This window comes from Curcuma longa, chromosome 7 (assembly GCF_044706935.1).
Source record: "Curcuma longa cultivar G26 ecotype Majalengka, Jawa Barat chromosome 7, ITB_CL_G26_1.1, whole genome shotgun sequence".
NCBI classification, from domain to species: domain Eukaryota; kingdom Viridiplantae; phylum Streptophyta; class Magnoliopsida; order Zingiberales; family Zingiberaceae; genus Curcuma; species Curcuma longa.
In genome coordinates, this window is record NC_133867.1 from 6,772,332 (window position 1) to 6,799,734 (window position 27,403).

A 27,403-nucleotide genomic window follows, 5' to 3' on the forward strand; every position below is an offset into this window, starting at 1 on the left:
CTAGTCCATCCGACTTCACCGGCTCGACCGGTCTGACTGACTGACTAGGGAAAGAAACTTAACAGGATTACTGAATAGGATGCTAAATTTTTCATCAAGCAAACAAGGGTTATAAGCATTGGCCAATTCATTCTTCATAGAAAGGCAAAAACACAAAAATTAATCGACTTACAAGATTAACCGACAGCAATAGCAGCATCCTCTTCGTCGACAAAACTTAGATTTAAGCTTTGTAGCTTGAAGCCTGCTCCTTGAATGATCTCCACTAGGTTGGAAGCCACTCCAGTTGCTTGCACTGTGGTTTGTTTTGTCAACTGCAGAATAGAAAAACCTTGAATCAACTTGGTACAAAACCATTTTGATGATAAGGTAATAGAACTCGACTCCTTGAAATATTTAACCGAAAAAAGGCAGAAATAAGGCTAACCATTTCTGTTTCATTTGCCTTGATTTTCTTATGATGGAGTTTCACATGAATATTAGGATACAACTAGAGATTTGAACCATTAAGTTAACATAAACAGACGCAAAATGTATGAACAAAGTGAGTTCACGAGTGAGTGATCATCCTAAGTTCTCGATATCATAGATGTGATAGGAGTGTCATGTGCAAAGAGATCAACCATGTCCTATAATTGTCTCAGATGCAAAACTTGTTATGCAATCCTGTTAATTTCTGTTGTCTGGTAATTGGAAGAGGATCATCCTCGCAAGTGAATTGCAGAAGAAACATTCTGAAAAACCTAACAACTAAACTGATCTTGCTCCAATGATAGTTGGAGATCTAGCATAAAAGGTTTTTCGGCCTTCCGATTGAGTTATCCTAACATGCTTGCCTTACATAGTTATCTTGCTACATCAATTCGATCCAGTATCTATAGGTGTCAACAGGTCGAGCTTCGCTCAGGCGCAAAAGTCAGCCAGAGGCCAGTTCCAACTGGGTGGGTCAACTCGCAGTAGAACCACCCAGGGCTTTGCAAGACTAGCAAAAACATTTTTGAAAGACTGGAGTAAGTGACACAAATTGAGCACAATAACATTGTGCAGATTGTTTTAATTACTCTCCACAAAAATCTGTTTGCAGGTCAAGTTTCACATCGAATCACACAAAAAACTCGCAATGTGTTTTGCGAAGACCATCTTGTCCTATTTTTTATTTGAAAATATTTTTACTACGGTGTCATCGCAGCAATTATCATTGGTTTCATATGCGAGTTTGGCCTGGAGATGCTCATTTACGATTGTAAATTCGTTTTAGGTTATACATACTTTAATTTATTTACCTATAAGAAAAATAAATATAGTTCTGCAATATATAAAAATCAATTTTAATTAAACTATTTCACATTATAACAATTATAGTTATATTAAAAATAATTTTAATCGAGTTGATAAAAAATATATTAATATAATTATATTTTATATAACAATTTTGACTAAGATAGAGTAATTTTATTGGGCATATATAATTGTTATACTAAGTATTTTTAATGAAAAACTATCTATATTTATTATTCTAATCTGAATTTATATTTATCTATATTTATTATTCTAATCTGAATTTAAAAAATGTTCACTCAATTGCTCCAAAATATAACTGAGTTGGTTAAGACAGAACAGAATTACATAAAAGTTTCCAGTTTAATTAGAGAAATTATGTTTGGTGGATATTGATATGTTTTTAGGTTGCATCGTTTACATCGACGGAGCATTTGTAATTAAGGATGAAATAGTCATTAATTTATGATGATGCCATGAAATTAATATTAACTCAATGTTTTCCCCCCATTAATTATCCCACCACCAATATTAATAAATGCAACTAATCTAGTTTTCTTCTGCCCTCATCTCATCAATCAAGTAATTTTATCGACATCTAGACCTTTTAAAGAGCTCAACCACATCAAGGATATGTTAAACTTTGTCAAATTCCTATTTTATTTTTAAAAATTTAGGATAAAAATTTTAAAAAAATCTCATCGTATATTTTATCTTAATAATATTCTTATTGCAACACTATTGTCGTGACCAATTGCAGTTTCTCGATTTATCTCTTTACAAATGGTCGTGGGGTCGATCGTGTGGGACCGTTGGGGTGACGGATTTCACCTTTTTTAGAAGAAAAGGAACGCAACGGTAATAAATTGTAGCAGCTATTCTCCGTAATTGCTACATATAGTAAATTGCTACATCTTATATTTTACTTATAAAATATTTTTTTCAAACTTGATTAAAATTATTTTAATATAATTAAAATCACTTAAATACTTTTGTAACTATAATAAAAAATATTTAAGCTATTTTAATTATGTTAAAGTGATTTTAATAAGTTTGGATAATTTTAATCAAGTTATTTTATTTTAATATAAAAATATTTTATTTTAATAATAAAAATAAAAATATTTTAAAATTTTGATAATTAATAAAAAAAGGTACACCATTTTAATAATTTCAATAAAAAAATACCCTCTTGCATTATTTTATTGATAGATATCATTTACTTCGGCAAAAGGTGGAATCCATTATCCTAGTAGCCTCACATGATCAGCTCCATGATCATCTGCGAGGAGATAAATCGGAAAATTACAGTTGATCACGACGGAGGAGGGCATTATCTCGACATCGTCGAGATTCGACCCTTGGTCACTTCAACAATTCTAATGAATATCATTTACAAATTTTATTCATGAATATTATTCATAAATAATTTATAATATTTATTCATGAACATTAACAAACTGAATATATATGCGTTTAAGATTATTTATTTAATTTAATAAATTATGCAAACTTGTTCATATAATTTACATTGTATATATTGAACAAATATAAATAAGTTATTATCAAGGCGAACACTAAATTTATTCAGAACCGTTTAATTCATTCAAGTCTTGATATTTTCTCTTTTAAACACTGGGTGGCCAGCCCGGAAGTTGCCCACCGACCACCAAGATAAATCGGAAAGCGCATACGGCGGCCAATCCAGATACCCAACATCCTTTGATTGCGTTCCCCATTTGAAGAAAAATTCCTGCAAACACACCATAGCTGGGGATCGAATCGCGGGTCCCTGGGTCACAACCCGGATATCCTACCGTTGCACCATTGCCCCGACAACCCAATCACAACCCGTTGATATTTTCTCAATATGGAAAGGCTATCAGTTCACATTAACTAGGGGTCACGTACGTTTTTTATAAAATTTGATGCGGCTTTCTATAAAATTTTGGTAAAGTTTTTGTTGATCTGCAGCCTTTGAACTCTTCGTTTCAACATCTCATGGCTGTTGTCTACTTCAGTAGGTGGAATCTCTCTACCAGTTATCTACTCTCTTTTTTTTTAATCTTAAAAGAAAGAGACTTGGAATGATATATATCACTACTGTAGTGAATTGACCATCAGATTTTTGTTTTCCAAGTCTTCTTCCACATGGTGTGTGGAGTTGACCCTGAAGTTAAAAGTTAGAAGAATATAAAATTGTGGCAAGTGGAAAGTGATGAGATCATGAAAAAGATATGCAAGACAATCTCTGTAGAGGCAAGTTAGTCAATAGGAATAGTTAGGCAAGCACTAACTCTGATCGATGGTGACTTCCATGAAATTTCCTGTTAATTTTGAACAAATTAAATAAGGGATATATATATAGAGGAAGAAAAATGCTACTCGTGAGTTCTTGTTGATCTGCCTTTGAACTACTCTTTGTGCAACATCTCTTTCATCTCATGGCTGCTGCTGCTGCTACACTCAAGCTTCTTCTTCTTTATCTCTTCTGGATTTCTCTCTTATTTGTTTCTGGATCTTTGCAACTGTGCATAGAGGAGGAAAGGAAGGCTCTGCTGAGTGTGAGAAGTGGTTTTCCTGTCCTCGATAGAGTGCTATCTCCATGGGAGGGCGTCGACTGTTGCAGTTGGGAACGTGTAGGATGCAACAACATCACAGGTCATGTTATCAAACTTGACCTCTCTTTTATTTATATCTGGCAATCTGGTATTGTTTTGAACAGAAGCGAGGTGCATCCTTCATTGTTTCATTTGAAGCATTTGAAGTATTTAAATATAAGTGGGAACGGCTTTGACGGCAGTCCAATTCCTGGCTCCATTGGATCTTTAACTCAATTGCAGGACTTGGACCTTTCGGGCTGTTATTTCGGAGGAGAAATTCCCCACCAACTTGGCAATCTCTCCCATCTACGTTATTTATCTCTATCTGGTAATCAGATTTTTGGAAAAATACCGACATCTTTTGTCCATCTCAGAAATCTGCATTTCCTGTACCTGAACTATAATAACATCGACGGAGAGATACCAGAAGATATTGGAAACCTCAAAAACATTAAAGGCTTGTTCCTCAGTTATAACGGTCTTGAAGGTGTAATACCGAAAAGCATAGGAAACTTGAGTAAAATGTCAATGCTGGACCTTTCTGGTAATAGAATTGTTGGAGGCTTACCGGAGACTATTGGCAATCTAACTGCATTGCAAAGTTTGGGATTATCAGATAATCAGATTAGTGGAAAGATACCAGATTCAATTGGAAATCTCCTCCGGTTAGAATTTCTCGATATCTCTGGTAACAACATAAGTGGATCGATCCCTGGTACCTTAGGAAGTCTATGCAACTTGAGTGAAATTGTTCTCAGATATAACAGTATAACAGGGAGAATTGTTGAATTCTTTGAACAAGTTTCAAGATGCAGAACTAATAAACTTTCTTATCTTAACATGCAAAGCAATCAGCTTAGTGGTCCTTTCCCAAGACATGTTGAGGGACTTCAAAGATTAACTTATCTTGACCTTGCTTCCAATCAATTGAGTGGCTCAGTTCCAGCATCCTTGGGGAAATTGTCTGCATTAGAGTTCTTAAATCTATCTTCAAACTACTTGGCTGGAGACATTACAGAAGCCCACTTTGCCAATTTCACAAAGTTGCATTACATGGATATATCTTACAACAGCTTTGGAGGCTTCATACCGAGAATGCAACGGTGGATGAGATATTTGGACTTTTCTTACAATTCCTTCTCTGGACCAATTCCTAAAAGCATGTCCGGTGAGTTTAACATTTCCTATATGTTTCTGTCCAATAACAAACTGAATGGTAGCATTCCATCTTCCATTTGTACAAACGGAGTATTGCAAATTATGAACCTTGCCAACAATGAGTTATCTGGAATACTCCCAAATTGTTGGGGAAATGCATCAGCGCTAGCGGTCATTGATGTTTCCAACAACAAATTATCCGGCAGCATCCCTAGAACATTTGGGCTTTTAGCTGGATTACAATCACTGCACATGAATAATAATAATTTATCTGGTACAATTCCCTCAACTTTACAACACTGCAATGAACTTGTAGTTATTGACTTGAGTTGGAATAAACTATCCGGAGCTATACCCGATTGGTTTGGAAGTGGACTATTAGCATTGCGAGTGCTTTCTCTAAGGTCAAATAATTTTACTGGCGCAATTCAACCACAGCTTTCTCTAATGCCATCCCTCCAAGTGCTAGACTTGGCTCACAATAATCTCTTTGGCTCTTTGCCTCCAAGTTTTGGCATGTTTAGCTCCATGATGGCAAGTCAGAACAAAAATGAATATGCTCCATTATATGATGGTGTCAACTATTACTTGGAGAGTGTTATCATAAGTGCTAAGAATTCAGAACTTCCGTACACCACTTTGCTTTCAGTTGTCACCAGTATTGACCTCTCAAACAATAATCTTTCAGGTAGCATTCCAAAAGAGATCACAAAGCTCCATGGCCTTCGCTTTCTCAACTTGTCTTCGAATCATTTGTCAGGAAACATACCAGATGAGATTGGTCTTATGAGTCAACTAGAATCACTTGATCTTTCAGAGAATCAATTGTCGGGTAGAATTCCTCCAAGCATCTCTAATTTAAATTTTTTGGGCACCCTAAATTTATCTTACAACAATTTTATTGGGAAAATACCAACGGGCACTCAGCTACAAACTTTCACCAACTTGTCTTACATCGACAATCCTAAGCTTTGTGGGGAGCCACTTCAAACCAAGTGCCCAGGCAACAATGCAGTTGAAGAAGTGGACATGCATGAAGATGATGAGCATGGAGTAATTTGGTATTTTATTGGGTTTGCTCCTGGATTTGTGTTTGGCTTCTGGGGATTTATGGGTGCAGTTATGATCAAGAGGAGCACAAGAATCAAATACATCCTACTCATTGACAGGATTTACAATTGGTTTACATATATGTAATCAAAACGTAGCCTTAAATAGGCCTAAATTTATTCTAGAATTTATGTATACAATAAGAGCTTGTAATTTTATGATATTAAGACCAAGGTTGTTGTAATGGATTAAGGTTGACATTAGTATTTAAATTATGTATCATGTATGAATAGTGTGCTTAAGTCAAACCATATTGTTTATCCATAAGTTCTTAATTTCCTCAAACATATGTGTGAGACACTGATCAACCTCCATACCATATATGTCTATATTTTCTAGTTTGAATTGTGAAATTTCATTCATGTTGTGAACATGTGATCTCCATGTTCATGTGTTTTTTCTCTACAAAGATAACAAAGTTTATCAGGGATCAAGACACCCCTTTTTGGGTCAAATATTTGCAATCCTATTTTAGATATATAGTGCCCCATTAGCATTGATCCTCTTGAGTAAATATCAAATGCATGCGCTATAATATCCAGCACTTGTTCACTTGGGGGCTTCTCCCGATCGGCTTCCCTTTGCTCTAGCTTCAGTTAATTGGGAGTTCGAAGGCGTTCAACCACCTCCACGGCCGCTTCGTCTGGGGGTCCCTGGCCCTTTTGGTTGTTCGGAAGTCGGAGGGCATGAATAATCAATCAATCGCCCACATTGTTAGTTGGGATCGATGAGAACGCCTGCCTCTGATGGCGGTCCCGAAGCCATCCCCGCTTTGCTCGTGCTTCGCCTTTCTAATCTGGTCAGAAACAGGTAGGGTTGGTGGTCGATTGATTTCCCCCTTTTTGGATGTGGAGATATATATGCATTTGGTTGGTTTCGGATTCTAGGGTTTAGGACGAGGCATAAAGATTACTTCTTCATAAAAGTTCCCCAATTTCTCTACATCGAAGGTATGCTCCTTCATTTTGACAGCTACTGCTTCACGAGATCTTATGATTTGCTGAATGAAATAATAATTGCGCAGAACTGGAGAGTTTGTTGTTTGAGAGAAGATGGTCGGCGTTGTCAAAAGGAATGGCAGTCATCTTCACTCCAATGGCGCGGAAGGAAGGCTATGCCTATGGTCATCTCCGCAACAAGGTTCAGATAAGGACATGGAGGAGGCCTGGCCGGTCAGTTGATTGATCCACGGCTGAGCATCTGATTGAGGTCATAAATTCAGCGCCGGTTGATCAGGCGATCCGCCTACTTGAAGCATGTGGAAGCGAGGCTCGGTGATCGAATTCTGTATGCTGAAGATCTTGAAGGATGGTTTCTGCTTAAACATGATCGATGAAGGTTGTTACTAACTTGCAGGAGGCAGTGTGGGATGCTGATATTGTGGTAAATGACTTGCCATCAACAGAGACAAGGGAAGTGTTTGAGGAGATTAGTCGGTATTGGAAGGAAAGGATTAGTGTTCCAATAATAATCTCTCTCGCAAAGGGTCCTTACACTGCTCCATTCTCACTCGATTCCTCCTTGCCCATGAAGGTGAAGTGTATCAGACTTGTCAACACTGATGTCGCCGCCTACACGGCGCACGCAGAGTCCATCATCTCACTGCCAGACAATGGCTCAGCCACCTTCGACTTCCAAGAAGGCTTCATCAACATCAACAAAGTCGGATTCCTCAAATACTGGATGACTTCCTTCCCCTTCATCCCCAAAGACCCCGCCGGAGCTGAACAATTTGTCTCCGACGACAAGGTTCTGTACTGCCTCGAGGTCGCCAAGTACTTCAACCCTGAGAACATCAACTCCGTCAACGAGGCATCGATCGTGTTACCTAACCAATCGCCATTCGTCTCCACAATCGCCTGGTCATTCTTGCTCCTGTACAGAGGATCTTCAACAAGATATGAACTATGACTAAGTAAACTCCAGCATCATCTACTGCCTGAACTTCAAATGAATAAGTTAACAACTATGTTCTACTGTCTCACTATTCGAAACATTAGAAGATGGCTCCCTCTGTTGTTTGGATTGTAATATCGAAATGCATTAGAAAATTGGACCACTAAAACTCACTCAATTGGACTGAACTAGACTAGACTGACTAGTCCATCCGACTTCACCGGCTTGACCGGTCTGACTGACTGACTAGGGAAAGAAACTTAACAGGATTACTGAATAGGATGTTAAATTTTTCATCAAGCAAACAAGAGTTATAAGCATTGGCCAATTCATTCTTCATAGAAAGGCAAAAACACAAAAATTAATCGACTTACAAGATTAACCGACAGCAACAGCAGCATCCTCTTCGTCGACAAAACTTAGATTTAAGCTTTGTAGCTTGAAGCCTGCTCCTTGAATGATCTCCACTAGGTTGGAAGCCACTCCAGTTGCTTGCACTGTGGTTTGTTTTGTCAACTGCAGAATACAAAAAAACCTAATGCATTGTCAAGAAGAATCAACTTGGTACAAAACCATTTTGATGATAAGGTAATAGAACTCGACTTCTTGAAATATTTAACTGAAAAAAGGCAGAAATAAGGCTAAGCATTTCTGTTTCATTTGCCTTGATTTTCTTATGATGGAGTTTCACATGAATATTAGGATACAACTAGAGATTTGAACCATTGAGTTAACATGAACAGACGCAAAATGTATGAACAAAGTGCGTGCACGAGTGAGTGATCGTCCTAAGAGCTCGATATCATAGAAGCGAGAGCTGTTTGTTTAGTAAATTTAACATCCATTTGTAGGCTTATCTGCAAAGGCAACATCCAACCCTAACTCAAGAATAGTTTATGGACTAATTCTAAACAAACTAAGTATGAATTCAAATTTCAAGTGATTTAACTTCATCACAGCAAAAAAGAGAATTCAAGGATCAATATGCTCGTACCTCGACAATGGCAATGCCCTCATCTACTCGAACACTCACATCGCTGGTTCCTTCCGATCCCTGAGAAAAGTGGAAGAACAAAAAAAATGGAAACTTCGACGACAAAAATCATAGAATTTGAGTTAGTTGATCAACCTGTAATGCCTTGCTCACGGCAGGAATCGCCGATTCATCCATTGTTCCTTCGGCCTTCAATCCGAGCACAAAAGGAACCCCACATGAAACCCTAATAAAAATTGATTTTTTTTTTTTTTGAACGAGATCGAAGATGGCGAACCTGGAAGTGCATGGTGAGCAGATCCGAAGGCGAAACCGGGACGGCCACCGTGGCATCTTCTCCCTCCTTCGTCGCTGCGGCCACGACTGTCTCCGCGGCTTGGTCCTCCGCCAGGGCCACTGCCTCCCCTTCGGCCGTGGCCCTCCTCGAGACGAGTAGCGGCTTCGACATCAGACGGCAAGGAAGAGATGGCACAGGAGAGAGGGAAGGAGCGAGGCGGGGAGATGAACGAGGGATAGCTCTTCGGGAAGCAATGAAGGAAGAGAGAGGGGAGCTAGAGAGGGCAGAGATGGCCGCCATGGTCACCCGCTTCGGAGGCTTCCCCTTTGAGGGGATAACTCGAGATTCGGATAAAGGCGGTCGCTGTGAACCGGACCTCTCGACTCGACCACCTCAACTTAGGCCGGAACCGGTTTGGTTCAATTATGAAATAACCAATATAAATAATAATAATAAAATTATTTTAAAAAAAACCTTTTGAACCGGCAAGTTGTTGGGTTTAAATAGTTAGTCGAGTTAGGCGAGCCAATCGCTTCTGCAAAAGGTGAAATCCGCCACCTTAGCGGTCCTACACGGTCGGTCCTACGACCATCTGTGAGAAGGTAAATCGAGAAACTGCAATTGATCACGACGCAGGAGGGTATTACCTGGCTTCGCCAGGATTCGAATCCTTGTCCTCTTCTGCAAGTCTGTTGCGTCGTAACCAACTCAGCTATGTCCCGGGGGCTAAGCCAATCGCGTAAGATAGGTTGGTTGATTTGAATGAATCGATCAAGTCAAATAGGTTAGCCAAACCTAATTGCTCCGGACCAACTTATTTGGTCTAAATGGTCCAATCAATTCAAGTAGTTGACTCCAATCAACAATAAATCAAATTAACAGTTGACTCTAAATAGACTAATTGAGTAAGACAAATCTAGTCAAGTAAAATTCATTCACTCTATGGCGAGGGTGAAGTCGAGGAAATACAAAATGCTTTTCGTAATGATCAATTGTAATTTTTTAATTTACCGATGTCACAGATGATCATAAAATTAATCATATAAAATCATTAGAGTGGTAGATTCCATCATAATACTGAAGGGTTGGGCAAATCTGATTGTCAAGTAAAATTCATTCTCTTTTAATTAATTTTGTATTAAATTTACTTAAAAACTCAAACTAAACAACTATAAGAGCAGCTGTAACGCTCCGTTAATGGAACGTTAATAGCATTTCTTGAGTGACGTAGAGAAATGGAATGGAACGTTAAGGTGACGTGGAGGAGTGATCCACTGGAATGAACGCGTTCAATATTTTCAAACTAATCGTAATTATGTGGCAGTGGGGTGGGTCCACTGTCACATGCATTTTTTTTATTTTTTTAGTGTTATTAACGCGCTAACGTTGCATATGCCCTAACTCAAAACTCAATAATTAAAATCTAAAAAATCTAAAATTGAAATCCAAAAAAATTCTAAAACTAGAATAAAAAAATAGACATTCATGTTTGTTAATGGGCCAAGGATGCCTAAATCTAAGAATATTTGACGTTAGAATTTTTTTTCCCCCCTTATATATGCATCAAATCTAGTGCATCAAATCTTGGAGGTGGACCAACTGCTAAAGCGGCACCATGCACGTCTCGGACGACAAGATCGATACCTTGAAGTGTATTCGCTATCACCAGTCGTAATCCATGTGTCGTCTACCCATTGGTGGGGGCGAAATGCTTCTCCATCTGGCTTCTATGCGGAGACCGAATCCAAGATGCGGCCCAATGCCTGAAAGATTTTTTCAATGATTGGGTGGTCACCAAAGTGGAAATGCCCTAGATTCGACACGTGCTTGGGCAAGATATGGATCTGGAGATCTAGTTAGTTACTTAATCACGGATTTTACGTTATTTATAGCGCAATTAAGGAGAAAAAACTATTATAAGAAGAGACATCCCTGATTATCTTTTTAATTAGTGGGCGACTGATAGTCATTGTTTATTGTAACTTGGAGAAGTGAACAAAAGTCAATGTGATAGTCACGTTGCCTTTAGGATAATATTTTATAGTTCTTTTTAAATTTTAGTGTACTTGGAATCGAGTCGGTGTGTTAATTTTAATTAATTGGTGTTGATGGTGAATTTTAAAAGGCAAAAATTAAAAGAGCCTCCCAAATTAAAAAGGATATCTTTTTTTTCAAAAAAAAAAAATCAAAAGAGTATCTCAATAGATATTTTATCTTAAAAATATCATTACTTATAGTAACCACAATTAATTGTTATAACATGTACTATTTAAAATAATATTATTATAGTATTATAGTAGTTATTTAGTAGTTACTATACATAGTAACTATAATTATTTTCAAGTAATTATAATCAATTTAGAATAATTTTGAGAAAGTGATAAAGGGTATTTTGATATAATAGTGTCTAGAGTTTATAATTATGATTTAAGATTTTAGTAAAATAATTATTTTTTAATGTAATAATAGCAACCAAGTAGCTTATACACACCGTACACCGTAGCAACTATAGAATAATTGTAGAATAACTTCTATATATTATGACTAAATTTTAAAAATTTTAAAATAGTAACTACCGAGTAATTTAGAGTAGTGTCTAAATCCTAAATCTTAAAATTTTAAACCCTAAATTATAAATTTTGAACACTATAGTATTAAAATATTCTTTACCAACTTAGTAAAAATTATTTAAATTTTATCAAAATAATTTTAAATTAATTAAAATTATTTTAAAATAATTATAATAACTATATAATAGTTTCTATACATTTTAGCAATTAAGCGTAGTTATTAAAATAACTTTGTAGATAAATAATATTTTAGAGATAAAACACCTAATTAATATCCTTCTGACTTTTTTTTAAATGGCTTCCTTTTGATAATTTATATAATATGAGTACGCTTTTGATTTTTGTCCAATTTCAAAAGAGAACTTTATTTCCTAAAAAAGATAAAAAAGGTGTCTTTATTATTGAAAATTTTATGTAATTTTTTAATACTAGAAGTGTAAAGGGTGTCCAGCGATGCAATTACAGAAAAAATTATAGACAATTTTGAAAATGCGAAGAATGGAGATGCAATTTCCGAAAATATTGAGGTCTCCTGTGAAATGTTCCCCTACAATATTTAATGATATATGATAATATAATCATTCGCGTTGTCTGCGTGCATCGGGAGGCGACGCTGTGCGATCGTACGGCTCTGCGCGCTCTGACCGCTCGCTGAGCTGGAATTAGCGGAAGACAACTGTCTCGTACGTCTGCCCTCTCCCGCCTCGGCGCCCAACTCCCCGACCCACACGCAGCCACCTCTCCGCATGGCTCTGGGTCCCACCCCGGACCCACGCGGGTTCCTCTGGGTGCGCGGCGGCCGAGTGCGCGGGCAAAATAGCGCACAGCGGCTCCCCATCGTCGCTCCTCCGCGTTTGTTCTTTTACGTCGCGAACTGTGGCCGTGCCGCTTCCCTTCGCTACCCTCGCCTTTTGCTCCAAATTACGATCCTGCCCCAGTGCTTCTTCGCACGCCAAGGATGGATGGGAATGATGATGGGAGAAAATTCTAAGAATTAAGTAAATTGTTTTTTTTAAATATTAATATTTTTTATAAATTGGAAATTAATAATACTTTTGAAAACGTATCTAATCGTGTGATTTTATAGGGACAGCAGTGATGATTTTTATGGGCCATTGTTCGAAATGATGTATAGTGAAAAGGGATGATGGCAATTTGGTGAATATGTGGAAATAGGAGGGCGAATGTGGGGAGAGAGGGGCGATAAGGGGGCGGGCGGCGAGGGGTCGCCATCGATCGACGACCGACACGAGTCAAAGGCCGACCAACTGTCCACGTCCGGGATTTCGTACAAGTTTGGGGGCAAAATGGTCATTGGAAAAATGAGGATGTTTTCAGTTCGGTCCCTATTATTATTAGTTTTCGCGCTTTGAACTAAAAAAAGGAGCGCCGTATTTCCTTTTTGCTCATCAATATAATTGATTTTACTATTTTACCCTTGGAAATTACAACTTGTTAGGTTTTGTTTACTTTTGTTAGGGTGGTAAATGAATCAAACCGAATTAGGGTTTATGTTGTCCAAGATTATTCGGTTTAGGTAATCAAATTAATCAAATCTAAGTTGCTAGACAATTGTTTAAATTTTTTAATTTAGTTTGAGTTTGAGTTCAATTTATTTAAATATTATAAAAATTTTAATTTGAAATTAATTGATTATTTAAAATTTATAAGATTTTGAGCTTATTTAATTGGTTAGTAAATTTAATATTATAAAATTTATTTATTAGTTTTAATTTTTTAAAATTTATTTATAAGTTTCATAAAAAATTTATTAATGAATATGAACAATTTATAATCTCTATTCATATATATTAATGAATTGAACATATAATATTCCAATGTATTTATTCAATTTAATAAATTATTAAATATCATAATAATATAGAACACTGATATGCAATATGAAAAAATATATATTAAATCAATATGATATACTGTATGCAGTGGATCTCACATTCATACAGTAGAACTTATAAGTCATGCAGTTGAGTGTGTCATATTGGTTTCATACTGTATTTTTTCATATTGCATATCAATTCTCTAATAATATATTCACGTGGAAAAGATCGACATTGAGACAAATATAGTGACATTTTAAATCAATATAACTTGTTACAAGTAAACTTTACATTGTTTGCCATTCGGAGTCCCCCTTCCATTGATGCAATTTTGGACCTACATAATTAATAAACAAAATACAAGGGGAAAGTTGAAAAGATGCTCCAAAACTATAGGGGCTAAATTGTCGTTACTGGCAGCCTTAGGAAAGTAAAGTTGAATATTGTAAACTTTGGGCGGCAAAGTAAAATTTTGTCCCTAAAATACACAACCCCTTACATTTTATATAAATAAATAAATTAATAAATAAAGTAAAGGAGAAAAAAATAGGCAGCATTAAACTGCCCAAATTGCCCCTTAAATAAACCCCCTTCTCTCTCCACCACCACTCTCTCTCTCTCTCTTTCTCTCTCTTTCTCTCGGTTCCGTTCCAGCGGTCGCTTTCTCTGTTCCATTCCTTTTCCGCTGGCCTCCTCTCCCCCGCCGGCGAGGCGGCGATAGCCGGAGACCCGTTGGTCGCGGGCGAGGCGCAGTCCTGGGTGGTCGCGGAAGATTCGGTGCGGATGGGGAGGGCTGGGTTGGGTGTGGCGGTGGGGTGCGCGGTGGTGACGTGCGCGATCGCGGCGGCGCTGGTGGGTCGGAGGGCGCGGAGTTGGTGGCGCTGGGGAAGGGCGGTGGAGGTGGTGCAGGGGTTCGAGGCGGGTTGCGCCACCCCGGTCGGGAGGCTGCGCCAGTTGGTGGACGCCATGGTGGTGGAGATGCACGCGGGGCTCGCCTCCGATGGCGGAAGCAAGCTCAAGATGCTTCCCACCTTCGTCGATGTCCTTCCTGATGGGTAATCGTAGTCGCTCCCCGTCCCCCCTATCTCCTGCAGCTTTGTTTTGCTTTGCTTTGCTTTTGAGGAAAATAGCAAGAACTTGCTTGGAAAAAGTTCAATAAGATCTCGAAGCATGTGGGACGGTCTTCTTTGAATATATTCTTTGTTAGATTCGAGTTTAATCTGCGCGTTGGTAGATGTGCTTGAGTGATGTTTGTTTTGATGTTATACTATGTCATACAGTGGACGATGGAGAAAGTTACTGTTTTGTACGTGCAAAGAAGGATGCTATACCATTGATTTTGCTGCTTGGTCTTTTGGAATAATTTGCTATATGCGCTTCTGATGCCCTTTTCAGTCATCATTATTCATTTTTCTACTCTAATTTAATTTTCATAACTATGCATTGATGATCTGAATAGATTTGTGTTCTACGCAGATTGGGAATTATTCTCGCTACTATAACAATCATGGAACTTCCGATAGCTGCATTGTGGGTTATTTGTGTCTTAATGTTCTGACAAGAACGAGGGTAGATGGACTCGTATATAAGTATTTACGGGTTTTTCCTTCTATAAGGTTCTCAATGTCTGAGACTTGAGCATCTGTACTGACTTGATTGTAGGAGTTAATTTTACATACTTCTGGTTTTGTACTGCTATAATGTGTTCGATTGTCTTAGTTTATGTTATTCCTTAAACTCCATATTTAGGGAGACTTCCATTCTTTATTTTCTTAGTGTTGCAGTAACATGAGCATGAGAAAGTGCTCAAGTAATTGATCTAAAGAGATGATAGGGACAAAAATGAAAAACAAATCTGAATGAATGATAATTGTTCTGATATGGTATGTGAAATAGAAGTAATTTCTTGCTTAAGAAGTCTCTAAATCATGAATTCTAAAATTTTCCTATATTAGAAAAAACATTAAATGATATTTTTAATTAGTTTTAGTGGTTAAAAAACTAGAAATAGAATCTTTTATCATCGTCGACAAATAATTGAATTTTGTTGTTAAATTATGTCCAGAAACAGTATTACATATCATGGTTATGCAATGAACAAATAGCTTATATAAGGTTATTTGCAGATAATCTTACTGATTCTTTTGGTAATGTCATAAACTTTAATGGTATTAGCTAGGACAATGATTCATACAGATTATCACTCTTTTCAGTCTGGAATTTCACTTTGTCCATTTATAGATTGAGGTAGTTCATGTTTTGATGCTTGGAATGTCTTGCCACGAGGAGAGTAAAGCAAATGATAAGATGAGACTGGAAGGATGTCAAGACATGTTGACAATGAATCTCCCTGTAGTATTAGATTTTTCATCATTCATAGTGTCCAATTTTCTTGTCAGCTCTATATCTTTGTGCTTTTTCCATTTTGCTCTTTGCATTCTCTTCATGTTATAATAGCATACTGGTTGAGCTGATCAATTTGGACTCGAGAATCATTGATTTGAGCTGCTGTTATATAATTCCACAAAGTTGTAAACCTAATATTCTAGCAAATTAAACATTTAGAAATTTTTATTCTGGGTGCAGAATTTCTTTAAGAAACTCAACTGCTTAAGTGCTCCAGTTTACTAACGTTTCTTTACATTTTGAGTAATGTTAGTAATACGATATTGGATGTGTGAGAATAGGAAAACATGAAATTTTGTCTTATGAGAAAATTAGCGTTCCTGTGGTTAATATTTATGCATATTTTTGTGAAGAATAGTTTATCAGTTATGATTGTGTTACCTTTTTTATTCTCTACTCCTTTATTCGACAATCTTTCTTTCCCCTGAATGTTGCTTCTTTATTGAGTGTCAATTACTTATTTCCATTTTATGGTAATTTTTTCATCTTAATCACATACTTATGCTCTCTATCATTCAACTGATGACATGTATCTGCCTACTAGTTTGTTTATCAAGATTAACTTTCTGAGCAAGAGTGCATTCTGCGTGTAGCAATTGTCCACTGTGATTATATCTGGTGTTCTAGTATTATCCCAGCTACATATGCTATCACCAGTTATTTTAGTAGTGATATCCTAACTAACTGCTTATTGTGATCGTCCCTCTTTACTGTGTGCTGGTGCTTTACAGAGTTTTGTATAAAAATTGATGTGTGAGCTTGTGTTACAACTAATCCACAGTTTTTCATGCTTACTTCAGCGTGCTTCTTTCATTACTTGATCAGTGTTTATTTGTATGTCTATAAGATATATATACTTCATTGTGACATCCAGTATGTTTTGCACTAATGCTTGTCCAACTTGAGTATGGTAGCAATTATTTGTGCGATGTAAATCAAGCTTAAGCTTCTATATAACATTTTGAGGTATAGACTATGACTTGCCCTCCTAACCATCACTCCATCTCTTTTTCCCTTTCTGTCTGTTACATCATCACATGGGCAATGCAGCATCCCTGGGCAAGCTAGGTTACTGCTAAATCCTTTTTTATTGTTGAAAATGAATTGTATAAATGTTACTATGAATGTATTTGGCAGGATGTTTAATTCTTAATTTTGTATGCAAGGATACCCACTTATACCATCCCTTTTAAAATGGAATTTTTTGGTGCAACTAATACGTTCCTCTTACTAAACAGAACTGAAGATGGAATATACTATACTCTTGATTTAGATGCAACCAGTTGCAGAGTCTTAAAGGTTGAACTGCACGGTAGAGGTTCTAAGACCATCAACTATAAAGTTGAACAGAAAAAGATTCCGCCAGAATTGCTGACCAGTACAAGAGAGGTAATTCTGACTTCCTTTTGAACATTGTTCTCCTTGTCTGTGTCCTATAAAATCTACTCTATCTTGTTTCCATGCAGGACTTTTTTAATTTCATTGCTCTGGCATTAAAAGAATTTGTTGAAAGAGAGGAAAATGATTTTAAGCAAATATCTAAATCCAGGATGGAACTTGGGTTTGCATTTCCTTTTCCTATTAGACAAGTGTCTTGTTCTTCAGGCGCTCTTCTTAACTGGACAAAAGGCTTTGCTGTTGAAGATGCTGTAAGTTGAATTTTTATTAAGAGTATGATCTCATTCATAATAATGCATTATTTAATATTCATTAAGAACTTGCTATCGACTGAAAATTTTTAATGCTTTTAATTAATTGTATGGTGGCTTCTTTCTATTCTTGAATGATCTTTTAACCATTAGCATTCATTTATATGATCCCAATTCCTAAGTTGGTAATTTTCTTAGTTCATATATGATATTTGCAACTTGAGAGCGATATTTTTCTTCTAAAACATGACTATGTAAGCACTAACAAGCAATTATGTAGTGAATGGAATGTTTTCCAAGATAAGGCATCAATTAATATTTAAAGACAGAATATGTGTTGACTAGCAAATAATTAATTATAATATAACTAGTAGAGTAATGTATAGTGAATCCAAATTGACTATTATCTGATTGATTTTTTAATGCAAGTCAATGCATTGACATCATTGTTTTAAAACAATCCTGTTCATGTCACGACTAACAATTTCTATGCTATTATATGGGTTATTTTAGGTTTTGTTTCAACTATGGCTACATTACATTGCTGTCAGCTCGTGCTATTTAAGTGTGCTACACATGCTGATTCATCGATGTAAAATTTTCAGAGTTACACACAATATTGTTTACTCCTAACCACCATTTCAAATGCTTATTTATAAAAATTATTTTAAATGGTAATTCATTGCATAAATGTTTGCTGTAAAATATGATGCTTGTCAAAATAATTGTTTAATCAATGTTTATGAAACTTGAATAAAATTGTCAAAAAATTTAAATCCAATAAGGCTGAGTGGATTAAAATTCTTTTCCTTTGCATGGAGTAAAACGTTCTAGTAGCTCAAAATCACTTCATAACATGCTTTTTTTAGAACCTTTGTTTATAAAATGACTAACACAACTTGTAATTTAGATTGGGAAAGATGTTTCACTATGTTTAGAGGAAGCCATGTCAAGGAATGGATTGAATATGCACGTAGCTGCTTTGGTATGTTTTCAGACTTCTTCATTTGCTACTGCCCACTGGATTTTACGCACATCCTTTCATTGCATCTTTAGAGAAGTGTATCAACTGAAACATGTTCAGAGAATTGCATTATCTGAAATGAGAGATTGTAAAATTTTAGCATAACCTTTTTCTTTTTCTCTTCAGAGAACTTTGCCTCAATAGTGTTATCTAGCATTTAGTGACCTAAGAAGTATCATTAAACAGAATCACTTCAAGTTCCAATTTGGATGATAGATCCCAATCCTGTCCATCAATCCTTATCTCCTGGTTGTGTTTTTACTCAGACTTTTTTCTTTCATTTTAAATGGGTTCTTTCTATCCAGGTGAATGATTCTGTTGGTACATTAGCTCTTGGCCATTATCATGATAAAGACACTGTAGCTGCTGTGATAATTGGTAGCGATACCAATGCATGCTACTTCGAGCGAATGGATGCCATTATTAAGTGTCAAGGCCTTCTTACAAACTCGGGAGGCATGGTATCCTTTTTGTTTATGTCAAGGCACATGTTTTTCTTTGGCTTGCTTGATTCTTGTACAATTTAGTGGAAAATCTCTTCTAGTTCACTTAAATTTCCTTTTTTGTCGATCGATTAGGTTGTCAATATGGAATGGGGAAATTTCTGGTCATCGCATCTACCAAGAACCGATTACGATATTGCTTTAGAGAATGAAAGTGCAAGTCGAAATGACCAAGTAGGCTTCTTGATCATCATTCACTTCTATTCTACTGAAATACATTTTCAATTTCATGAAATAATGTTAAACTATGTGACTCATTCCCCTTCAGGGTTTCACAAAACTGATTTCAGAAATATACTTGGGTGAAATTGTTCGAAGGGTTCTTTGTAGAATTGCAGATGAACTGAGTATATTCGGAGATTCTACTCATCAACTATCGGTATCATTTACCTTGAGGTACCTAACCCATATTCGAAATCCGGTAGTATGTTTGTCAATCTCTATTATTGCTTGTACGTTAATGAAAATTGTGACAAAGTACAAACTTTTTTCGAGAAACTAGGTTTAACTTCGACTCATAATTTGACAGTAATTCAACAAACTACAGGAATCAGAATGCGAATTCAAAGTTAGAATTGCATAATTCTCAAATGTGATAAGAGTAGTTAGCTTATAAAGATCCAACTTCCTTTGCTCTTTCATTTGATCTCAAATGACAAATATGGAGATTCTTGAGTCCATAACTCGAAATTCTCTGGTTCAGGACATCTTTGATGGTTGCCATGCTCGAGGATAACTCTGTGGACTTACAAGAAGTTGGAAGGATCCTCCGAGAAAGTTTCGAGGTACACAAACCTTTTGAATTTGTTCTTTCCTATCGGTCTCTGATTCCTCTATCCTTAATACTTCTACTCTTATCAGATATCTGATACTTCTCTGAAAGCAAGAATGCTTGTCATGAGAGTTTGCAACACCGTGATCCGAAGAGCTGCCAGACTAGTTGCAGCAGGGATAATTGCTATACTGAAGAAAATCGGTCGAGATGGATATGCAAGCACATCGACCGGAAGAACCCAAGGCAGATCAAGGAGAACAGTCATCGCGATTGAGAGTGGCCTTTATATTAACTACCCGATGTTCCGGGAATACCTTAATGAGGCCATATTGGAAATCTTAGGTGAGGAGGTTGCCCAAAGTATAGTCCTTAGGATTGCAGAAGATGGACCGGGAATCGGCACTGCATTGCTTGCTGCACTATATTCATCCCAAAGATGAATACCAAAACTCTCAATTCAATTATTTTTCCTGTGCAAATGTAAGAAATTGTTCCAAAGTCACAAAGAAGAACTTGTATAGTGCAGAAATCTCACTCCTGAAATGTTCTAGCTGTTCGCTTCTTCGCTCTGTAAGTTATTGTTCATATCTAAAATTTAAAAAGAAAAAGGCGGGAAGCAAATTTTATTTTTGTATTCATGGAGATGGCTCCAAGTTTTGTTCCTCGATCGATCGGATAGAATTTTTGAATGTTTCTCATACATGTTTTCTTTGACTGCCCTTTTGCGAAACCTACAAAACAAAACCTCATTGTGGGAACCCTTGTTTAAACCCTAATGAGGACAAGAGGACAGCCAAGATGAAATGAAGTGCACAACAAGAGGGCCAGTCCAAACTTTGTCACTGCCTCTGAGTTCTTCAACTCTTTGTAGGTTTCGGTTGGAAGCTACTCGCGGCTGAATGATTCCTTGTTCCACCTTCTCTTCCACATTCACACTTTCGAGTTTTCGATCATGGTGTTCTTGTTTGCGTGTGTGAGGTACACGCTTGGTGTTACAAATAAAGAAGCATGTGGGGCTATTTGGGATCGCGGGCGGGAAAAATGGGCTAGTTTGAATACGGGTTAGTCCGAGGTAGGTCACACTAATAAATCACAAGGAGCATGAATCGCGTGTGACTCGTAATGTTGCATTCGATATCCAAGCCAAAAGTCACTCTTTATTCTTGAGTTCTTAGTCACTTATTTGGACTCTATCACTCTTGAAAATGTCAATTGTTTCCTAATTTTAACCTTCTAAATATTCAAATTCTATTAAATCAATTTCAATGTGTTGTAAATTTAACATGAATTCTATATTTTTTAAATTAATCTTCTTAATCTACCATATTTTAAATATAAATTTAACATATTATTTTTATTGATAAAATATAAATTTAGGAAAAATAAAAAATAAATAAAAGTGGAATGATCAAAGAAGTAGAAAAAAACTCTCTCGACAATGAACAAGTTTGAGTTAGATTTCATTCTATTTTCATTCCTATCCCGATTTCATTTTTCATTCCATATCTCAATTTCATTTTTCATATCCATCGAGCAATCAGATATCCATTTTCATTTTCGTATTCATCAGAAAATCAAATATCTTCTTACTAATAATTTTTTTTCATTCCATCTAATTAACAAAGTAATATTGATTTTTAAAAATAAACATTATATATATAAATATATATTTAATTTGATATTCAAATTAAATTTAAATAATATTTTATTATCCATATTAAAAAATTCACATATCTAATTTATTAATTATTTAATCGGATCTAGAAACTCCTCCATCCGGATCCACCATCGGAGCTCTCTCTGCCTCTGCGTGTTGCTCCCGGAGGCCATGGCGGAGCCCCATCCCCATCCTTGTCGCCACCTCGACCGTCCTCCTCCCTTTGTCTTCTTCCGCTCCCCTCGAGATAATCCTCCGGCGAATCCTCATGCCGCACGCTACCCGCCAATGGCGGACGCTTGCGCCCCGCCCGCGTGAGACAAAACCCCACAAGGAGTCCGCTTTTGTTTCTTCCTCGATCCCCTTGGCGGCTTCCGCGGCCACCGAATAAAGCGGCCGACGACTGCGACGCCAGGAAAGCGAGGCAACGCGACCTCCATCCGGATGCAGACACCGAAGCGATCGCGGACAAAAAGGCTTCGCTTTTGTCGCCACCGGACTCCGCTTTTGTCCTTCCAACCTCTATCTTCCTTCCGTCCGTCCCAATCCGCCTCCCAATTCTTCTACCTGATCGTGCGATTTGTGTGGTCGCGGAGGTGGGGGAGAGTCGTTGCGTATCTTAGCAAATCTCCGCTGAGAAAGACGTGTTCCAGGTGAAGAACTCGCTTTTCTGGAGTGGTTTTATGGAGAAAGGGGCCTCCTTTCTGAGCTTTTGAATCGATCTTCTTTCTTCATCTTCTTCTTCTTCATCTTCTCTTGAGTCGCCGGAGCTAGCTTTGGTGGGAGAAGACAGAGAGGATAGTTTTCCAGTCGAGGTTTTCGGCTGTTTTCTGTAAGTTTGGATCTAGTTCGTCGTCGGCGGCCGGCAAAAATGGCGCCTGTGGTGGGCAACGTGCCGGTCCAGGACGACGGCTCGTCGTCGGTGTCTTCTTCGCCCCTCAAGACCTTCTCGTTGATGTCTATTCAGCCGCCGTCCCTGTCGCCGTCGCCCTACTCGCCGTGGCTGCACGAGCTCAAGTCCGACGAGCGCGGCCTCTGCCTGATCCACCTCCTCCTCAACTGCGCCAACCACGTCGCCGCCGGCAGCCTCGACCACGCCAACGCCTTCCTGGAGCAGATCGCGCTGTTGGCCGCCCCCGACGGCGACGCGATGCAGCGCATCGCCTCGCACTTCTCCGAGGCGCTCGCGCGGCGCGCCCTCCGCCAGTGGCCGGGCCTCTACCACGCCCTCGACCGCGTTCACCCCGTGGCGGAGGCAACCGCCGCCCGCCGCCACTTCTTCGATCTTTGCCCCTTTCTCCGCGTCTCCTACGTCGTCTCCAACCAAGCGATCATGGAGGCGATGGAGGGGGAGAAGGTGGTGCACATCGTCGACCTCAACGCCTCCGACCCCACGCAGTGGCTCTCCCTCCTCCAGGCGCTGAGAGCGCGGCCCGAGGGCCCGCCGCACCTCAAGATCACCGGCGTCCACGAGCACCGCGAGCTGCTCAACAACACCGCCGTCTGCCTCTCCGAGGAGGCCGAGCGGCTCGACATCCCCTTCCAATTCAACCCGGTCGCCACCAAATTGGAAAACCTCGACGTCGAGAGCCTCCGCGTCAAAACAGGGGAGGCATTGGCCATCAGCTCTGTCCTCCAGCTCCACTCCCTGCTCGCCACCGAGGCGGCTCAACAAGCGGCGCCGGCGGCGGTCGGCCAGCAGCTGACGCTGGGCGAGTGCCTCGACAAGGACCACAGCTCGAGCAGCGACTCGGCAATGCCGTCGTCGCCAGCGGAGAGCTTCCTGGCGTCGCTGTGGGGGCTGTCGCCCAAGGTAATGGTGGTGACGGAGCAGGAGGCTGACCACAACGGCGGCGCCCTGAGCAACCGGTTCGTGGAGGCGCTGTTCTACTACGCAGCGCTGTTCGACTGCCTCGACTCCACGGCCGCGCGGTCGTCGGTGGAGCGGCTGAGGCTGGAAAAAGTGCTGCTGGGGGAGGAGATCAAGAACATCATAGCCTGCGAGGGGCCGGAGAGGAAGCAGCGGCACGAGAAGCTGCAGCGGTGGGCGCGGAGGCTCGACGCCGCCGGCTTCGGGCCTACCCCTCTCAGCTACTGCGCGCTCCTGCAGGGCCGCCGCCTGCTGCAGGGCTTCGGGTGCGAAGGGTACAAGCTGAGGGACGACAGCGGCTGCTTGATGATGTCCTGGCATGACCGCCCACTCTTCTCTGTTTCAGCTTGGAAATGCAATCGACTCCATTGAATTCCATTTCTTCTTCTTCTTCTTCTCATCTTTTCTTCTCCTTCCTTCTTCCTCATCTTTTCTTCTTCTTCTTCCTTTTTCCTTCCTGTTTCGCTTTCGATTCTTCCTCTGTGCATGCACATAAATGTTTTTGCTCTCGTGATGTTAATTGACAAACCATTTGGAACAGATCGACTGTGTGTCTTCCCATTTTGTTTTCTTTGGCAACTTGAATTGTTCTTTCATTAGATTCGAGGAATTAGGTTTTAGAAATCTTAGCTAAAGGAAGATAGCTAGGTTTTTGGACAGAGAAGAATCGACAATCTACTAGGTTAGACGAAAACCACTACGATAATCTCCGCCATGCCGCCGTGTGTGCGCAACCTCAAGATCTCCCTCGCCTTCTCCTTGGACTGCTCATCGGAGGATCCGACGCCTTCGCCATATCATCCTCCTCGTCTCTCAGCAGCAGTTCAAACCTCCCATCCCTTCGTCGTGATCGCCATGCTCTTGAACCACTCCGGCGCCACGTACCCCCTTGCGATCGCGATCGAAGCCCTCTGCTCCGCTCGCCATCGAAGAGGAACTCTTGCAACGGCCCTCTGCTCATGTAATCGGATCCTCCGCCCTCGCTGTGGTTGTTGAGGGCCACAACCAGAGCGCCATCAACCACAGCGCAGCGTCGCCGTGCTCAACGGCGACGACGCCATCGCCAACGTCACACTCCGGCAGCCACCGCCGCTTTGACATCATCTCCCTCTCAGGTTTCTTCCTTCCGTCTCCCCTCGGAAAGGCCTTTCTCTTCTCTTCCTTTGAGGATGGTTTTCCACCGTTGATTCCTTTCCATTCTTCATCCGCGCTTTGAAGTAAACAGAGAATAAGAGGTTGGGGATTCATCGATAGCAATAGCTTCTTGGGCCGTCTAGGTTAGGCCCATTTAGCATTATTCTTTTTTTTTTCCCTTTATTCTTCTTCCACTGAGGGAATATTTATGTTCTATTTAGATGGAGTAAGAGAAAATTTATTAATAAAATATTTTTTTTAAAAAATATATATAAATATTTATTTTTTTATTTGAAAAATAAAATGGATGGAATATTTATTTATGTAATATCTGTTATTTTGTTTGGGAGGAAAGGAAGATGAATAAAGATTAAATATATAAAATTATAAAAATATTTGGACTTCTTAAAAAAAATAACGTATATAGAGGATACATAAAAAATTATAAAATTCTGTCAATATTATATGTAAAAATTAGGATACAAAAGGTCCTAAAATAGATAACACATGTTCATTGGATAAGTCTCTGTCTTTGGAGAAGATAAAGAAGAATATTAGGGTTATCTGTCTCTGTCCTCTTGAGTTTTATCATTGAAAAGATTTACGACGAGGGCAGATGCTAACGTCATGAAGTGCAAGTGGTTGGACATTGGACATTGACGACACGCGTTATGTGAGAAGCGACGATATAAAAATGAGATATCTAAATAAATGAGTTAATAATATTTTAAAATAGAGATAAAATTAGAATAAAATATTTTTGAGTTTTCCTTCCCCTTCGTTACACTCGAAATCGAAGTGTAAGAAATTCTAACGATTCATGAGCATGGAAGAGTAAAATTTACTCTTCTCTCCTCTCTTCCCTCCTTAACTCACTTCATCCCAACCAAGGATCAAAATTCTTCTTTCCCTTATTTACCCTTCCCTTCCTTCACCTTCTCCCAATCAAAGCGTTAGGGTGTCATAGGAGTCGATCAAACCCACATGAAGATTCAAATCTCATCCGATAATCACATTCTCTAGTTATAACTCATTTGTTGATGGGGCGATAATGCTGCATTATTTGAACATCATTCACAATAGGAATCAAACATTGATAAATAGATAACTAAGGTTATCAATGATAACTTCCGACTAAACGTCTTCTAATAATTTGGACTCATTTGGGTTGTTCTATTTATTTTTTATATTCAATTATGTCATTTGATACAACATATTTTATTAAATATTATCATAACTCACTTTCAAAATAATTTAGTAAAAATAATATTTATATAATTTTATTACTCTTTTGACTCGACTCTACTATTTTAGTACTTTTGTATCAATTATAATAATATTAAATCAGTTGTGATAAGTTGGAGTAGGTCTGATTAGGTTAGAGTAGTTTAACTAATGCTAAAGCAAGTTTATTTAGTATTGGAATCTTTTTAATTAAAATTAATTACTTTGAACAATTTTGATCAAAATGTATTTTCTTTTAATTTTTATATATTTATTTATAAAAAAATTCATTTAACTTTCATTTGACATAAAAGTTTTTTTTAAAAAGAGTTTATTATGAAATGTCAATATTAAATTTATTGTGTATTTAAAAATATAAATTTAAATATATGTTGATGATACGAGTTATAAATATTAAATAGAGATTGTATAATCATAAAGATGTCGAGTCAAACATTAAAAAGATCGAGTTTGACTCGATGAATTTTTTCTAAGCTCGAGCTCAACTTAAATTTAATTTTTAAATTCCAATTTAATTTATAATAAAATTAAATAATTCTAATTCGATTTGTATAAATTAAGTGAGTTCACTTTAAACTCGATTTTGTTAATATATAATATTAAAATTATTTTTTTCTTAGAATTTAGACTTTTAAGATGTAGAGTTTAATATTTAATTTAAAATGAGTGAAAATAAAAAATATATATTTTTTACACTTTGTGTTCATACGGATGGTGTCTGATCACGACGGAGGAAGACATTGTTTCGGCTTCGTTGAGATTCGATCATTGTCCATTTCAGCGATTTTGTTCCATCGTAACCAACTCAATTATGTTTTGAAAACAATATTCCTCTCTCTCTATATATAAACAACCCTAGTATTAAATTAATCGAACGAATTCAAATAGAGTTTTTTTAATCGAGACTTGAATAACTCATGAACAATTACCATAGTTTTAATAAAGAAATTTACAGAGACAATAACCATAATTTTTTTTTTCTAATCTAATTATTTGATTTTCTTTTTTATTTTTTAGGAAAGCTCTAGATGACAAGAACTCGTAAGGGTCATGTGGCAGATTCAAGACTCACTCAACGCAAGGATCATGTAATAGGTTCAAGACTTGGTCATGCAAATATCATCAGTATCTAACCTCCCGAGTTAGTTCGACATTTCGACTTACGGACCTCTTGACCTCCTGACCTCGTCCAACATCTCGACTTACCACTCTCCGAACCTCTCGAGTTGGTTCGACATCTTGATTTGCCGATCTCTCGACTTCCCGATCTTATTCAACTTGTTGATCTCCTAGCCTCTTGACATATGGAGTTGGTTTGATATCCTGACTTGTCGATCTCCTGATTTATTATTGGTTCGATCTTTAACATGAAGGAACATGATAGTTATTAAAACGCGAAGAGACACGGTGATTATA

The 27,403-nt window shown here is 38.1% G+C and overlaps 4 protein-coding genes across 5 annotated transcripts; 3 read left to right on the forward strand and 1 right to left on the reverse strand.

Annotated features, from left to right (window-relative positions):
- Positions 1-111: 111 nt before the first annotated feature.
- On the reverse strand, positions 112-9,635 carry LOC141832418 (uncharacterized). 2 transcript variants are annotated; one of them, XM_074719924.1, is made up of 5 exons: positions 9,317-9,635; positions 9,175-9,228; positions 9,040-9,099; positions 8,420-8,561; positions 112-314 (listed from the first exon to the last, which is right to left on the reverse strand). In XM_074719924.1, the coding sequence occupies exons 1-4, from the start codon at positions 9,614-9,616 to the stop codon at positions 8,424-8,426; spliced, it is 552 nt and encodes a 183-aa protein (XP_074576025.1). In that variant the 5' UTR covers positions 9,617-9,635; the 3' UTR covers positions 112-314; positions 8,420-8,423. The 2 variants fall into 2 exon arrangements, with proteins under 2 accessions (XP_074576025.1, XP_074576024.1); XM_074719923.1 differs by lacking the exon at positions 112-314 and having other exon boundaries at positions 8,349-8,561.
- Positions 3,723-6,416, forward strand: LOC141832545 (uncharacterized). Its single transcript, XM_074720040.1, has one exon. It carries the CDS (start codon positions 3,723-3,725, stop codon positions 6,234-6,236), a length of 2,514 nt encoding a protein of 837 aa, XP_074576141.1. The 3' UTR covers positions 6,237-6,416.
- Positions 9,636-14,305: 4,670 nt separating the features above from the next.
- On the forward strand, positions 14,306-20,713 carry LOC141831601 (hexokinase-3-like). The gene is made up of 9 exons (XM_074718992.1): positions 14,306-14,779; positions 17,369-17,519; positions 17,597-17,779; positions 18,690-18,764; positions 19,109-19,264; positions 19,382-19,480; positions 19,575-19,702; positions 20,010-20,091; positions 20,168-20,713. The coding sequence occupies exons 1-9, from the start codon at positions 14,508-14,510 to the stop codon at positions 20,519-20,521; spliced, it is 1,500 nt and encodes a 499-aa protein (XP_074575093.1). The 5' UTR covers positions 14,306-14,507; the 3' UTR covers positions 20,522-20,713.
- Positions 20,714-22,564: 1,851 nt separating this feature from the next.
- Positions 22,565-24,000, forward strand: LOC141831602 (scarecrow-like protein 3). Its single transcript, XM_074718993.1, has one exon. It carries the CDS (start codon positions 22,610-22,612, stop codon positions 23,978-23,980), a length of 1,371 nt encoding a protein of 456 aa, XP_074575094.1. The 5' UTR covers positions 22,565-22,609; the 3' UTR covers positions 23,981-24,000.
- Positions 24,001-27,403: the final 3,403 nt, after the last annotated feature.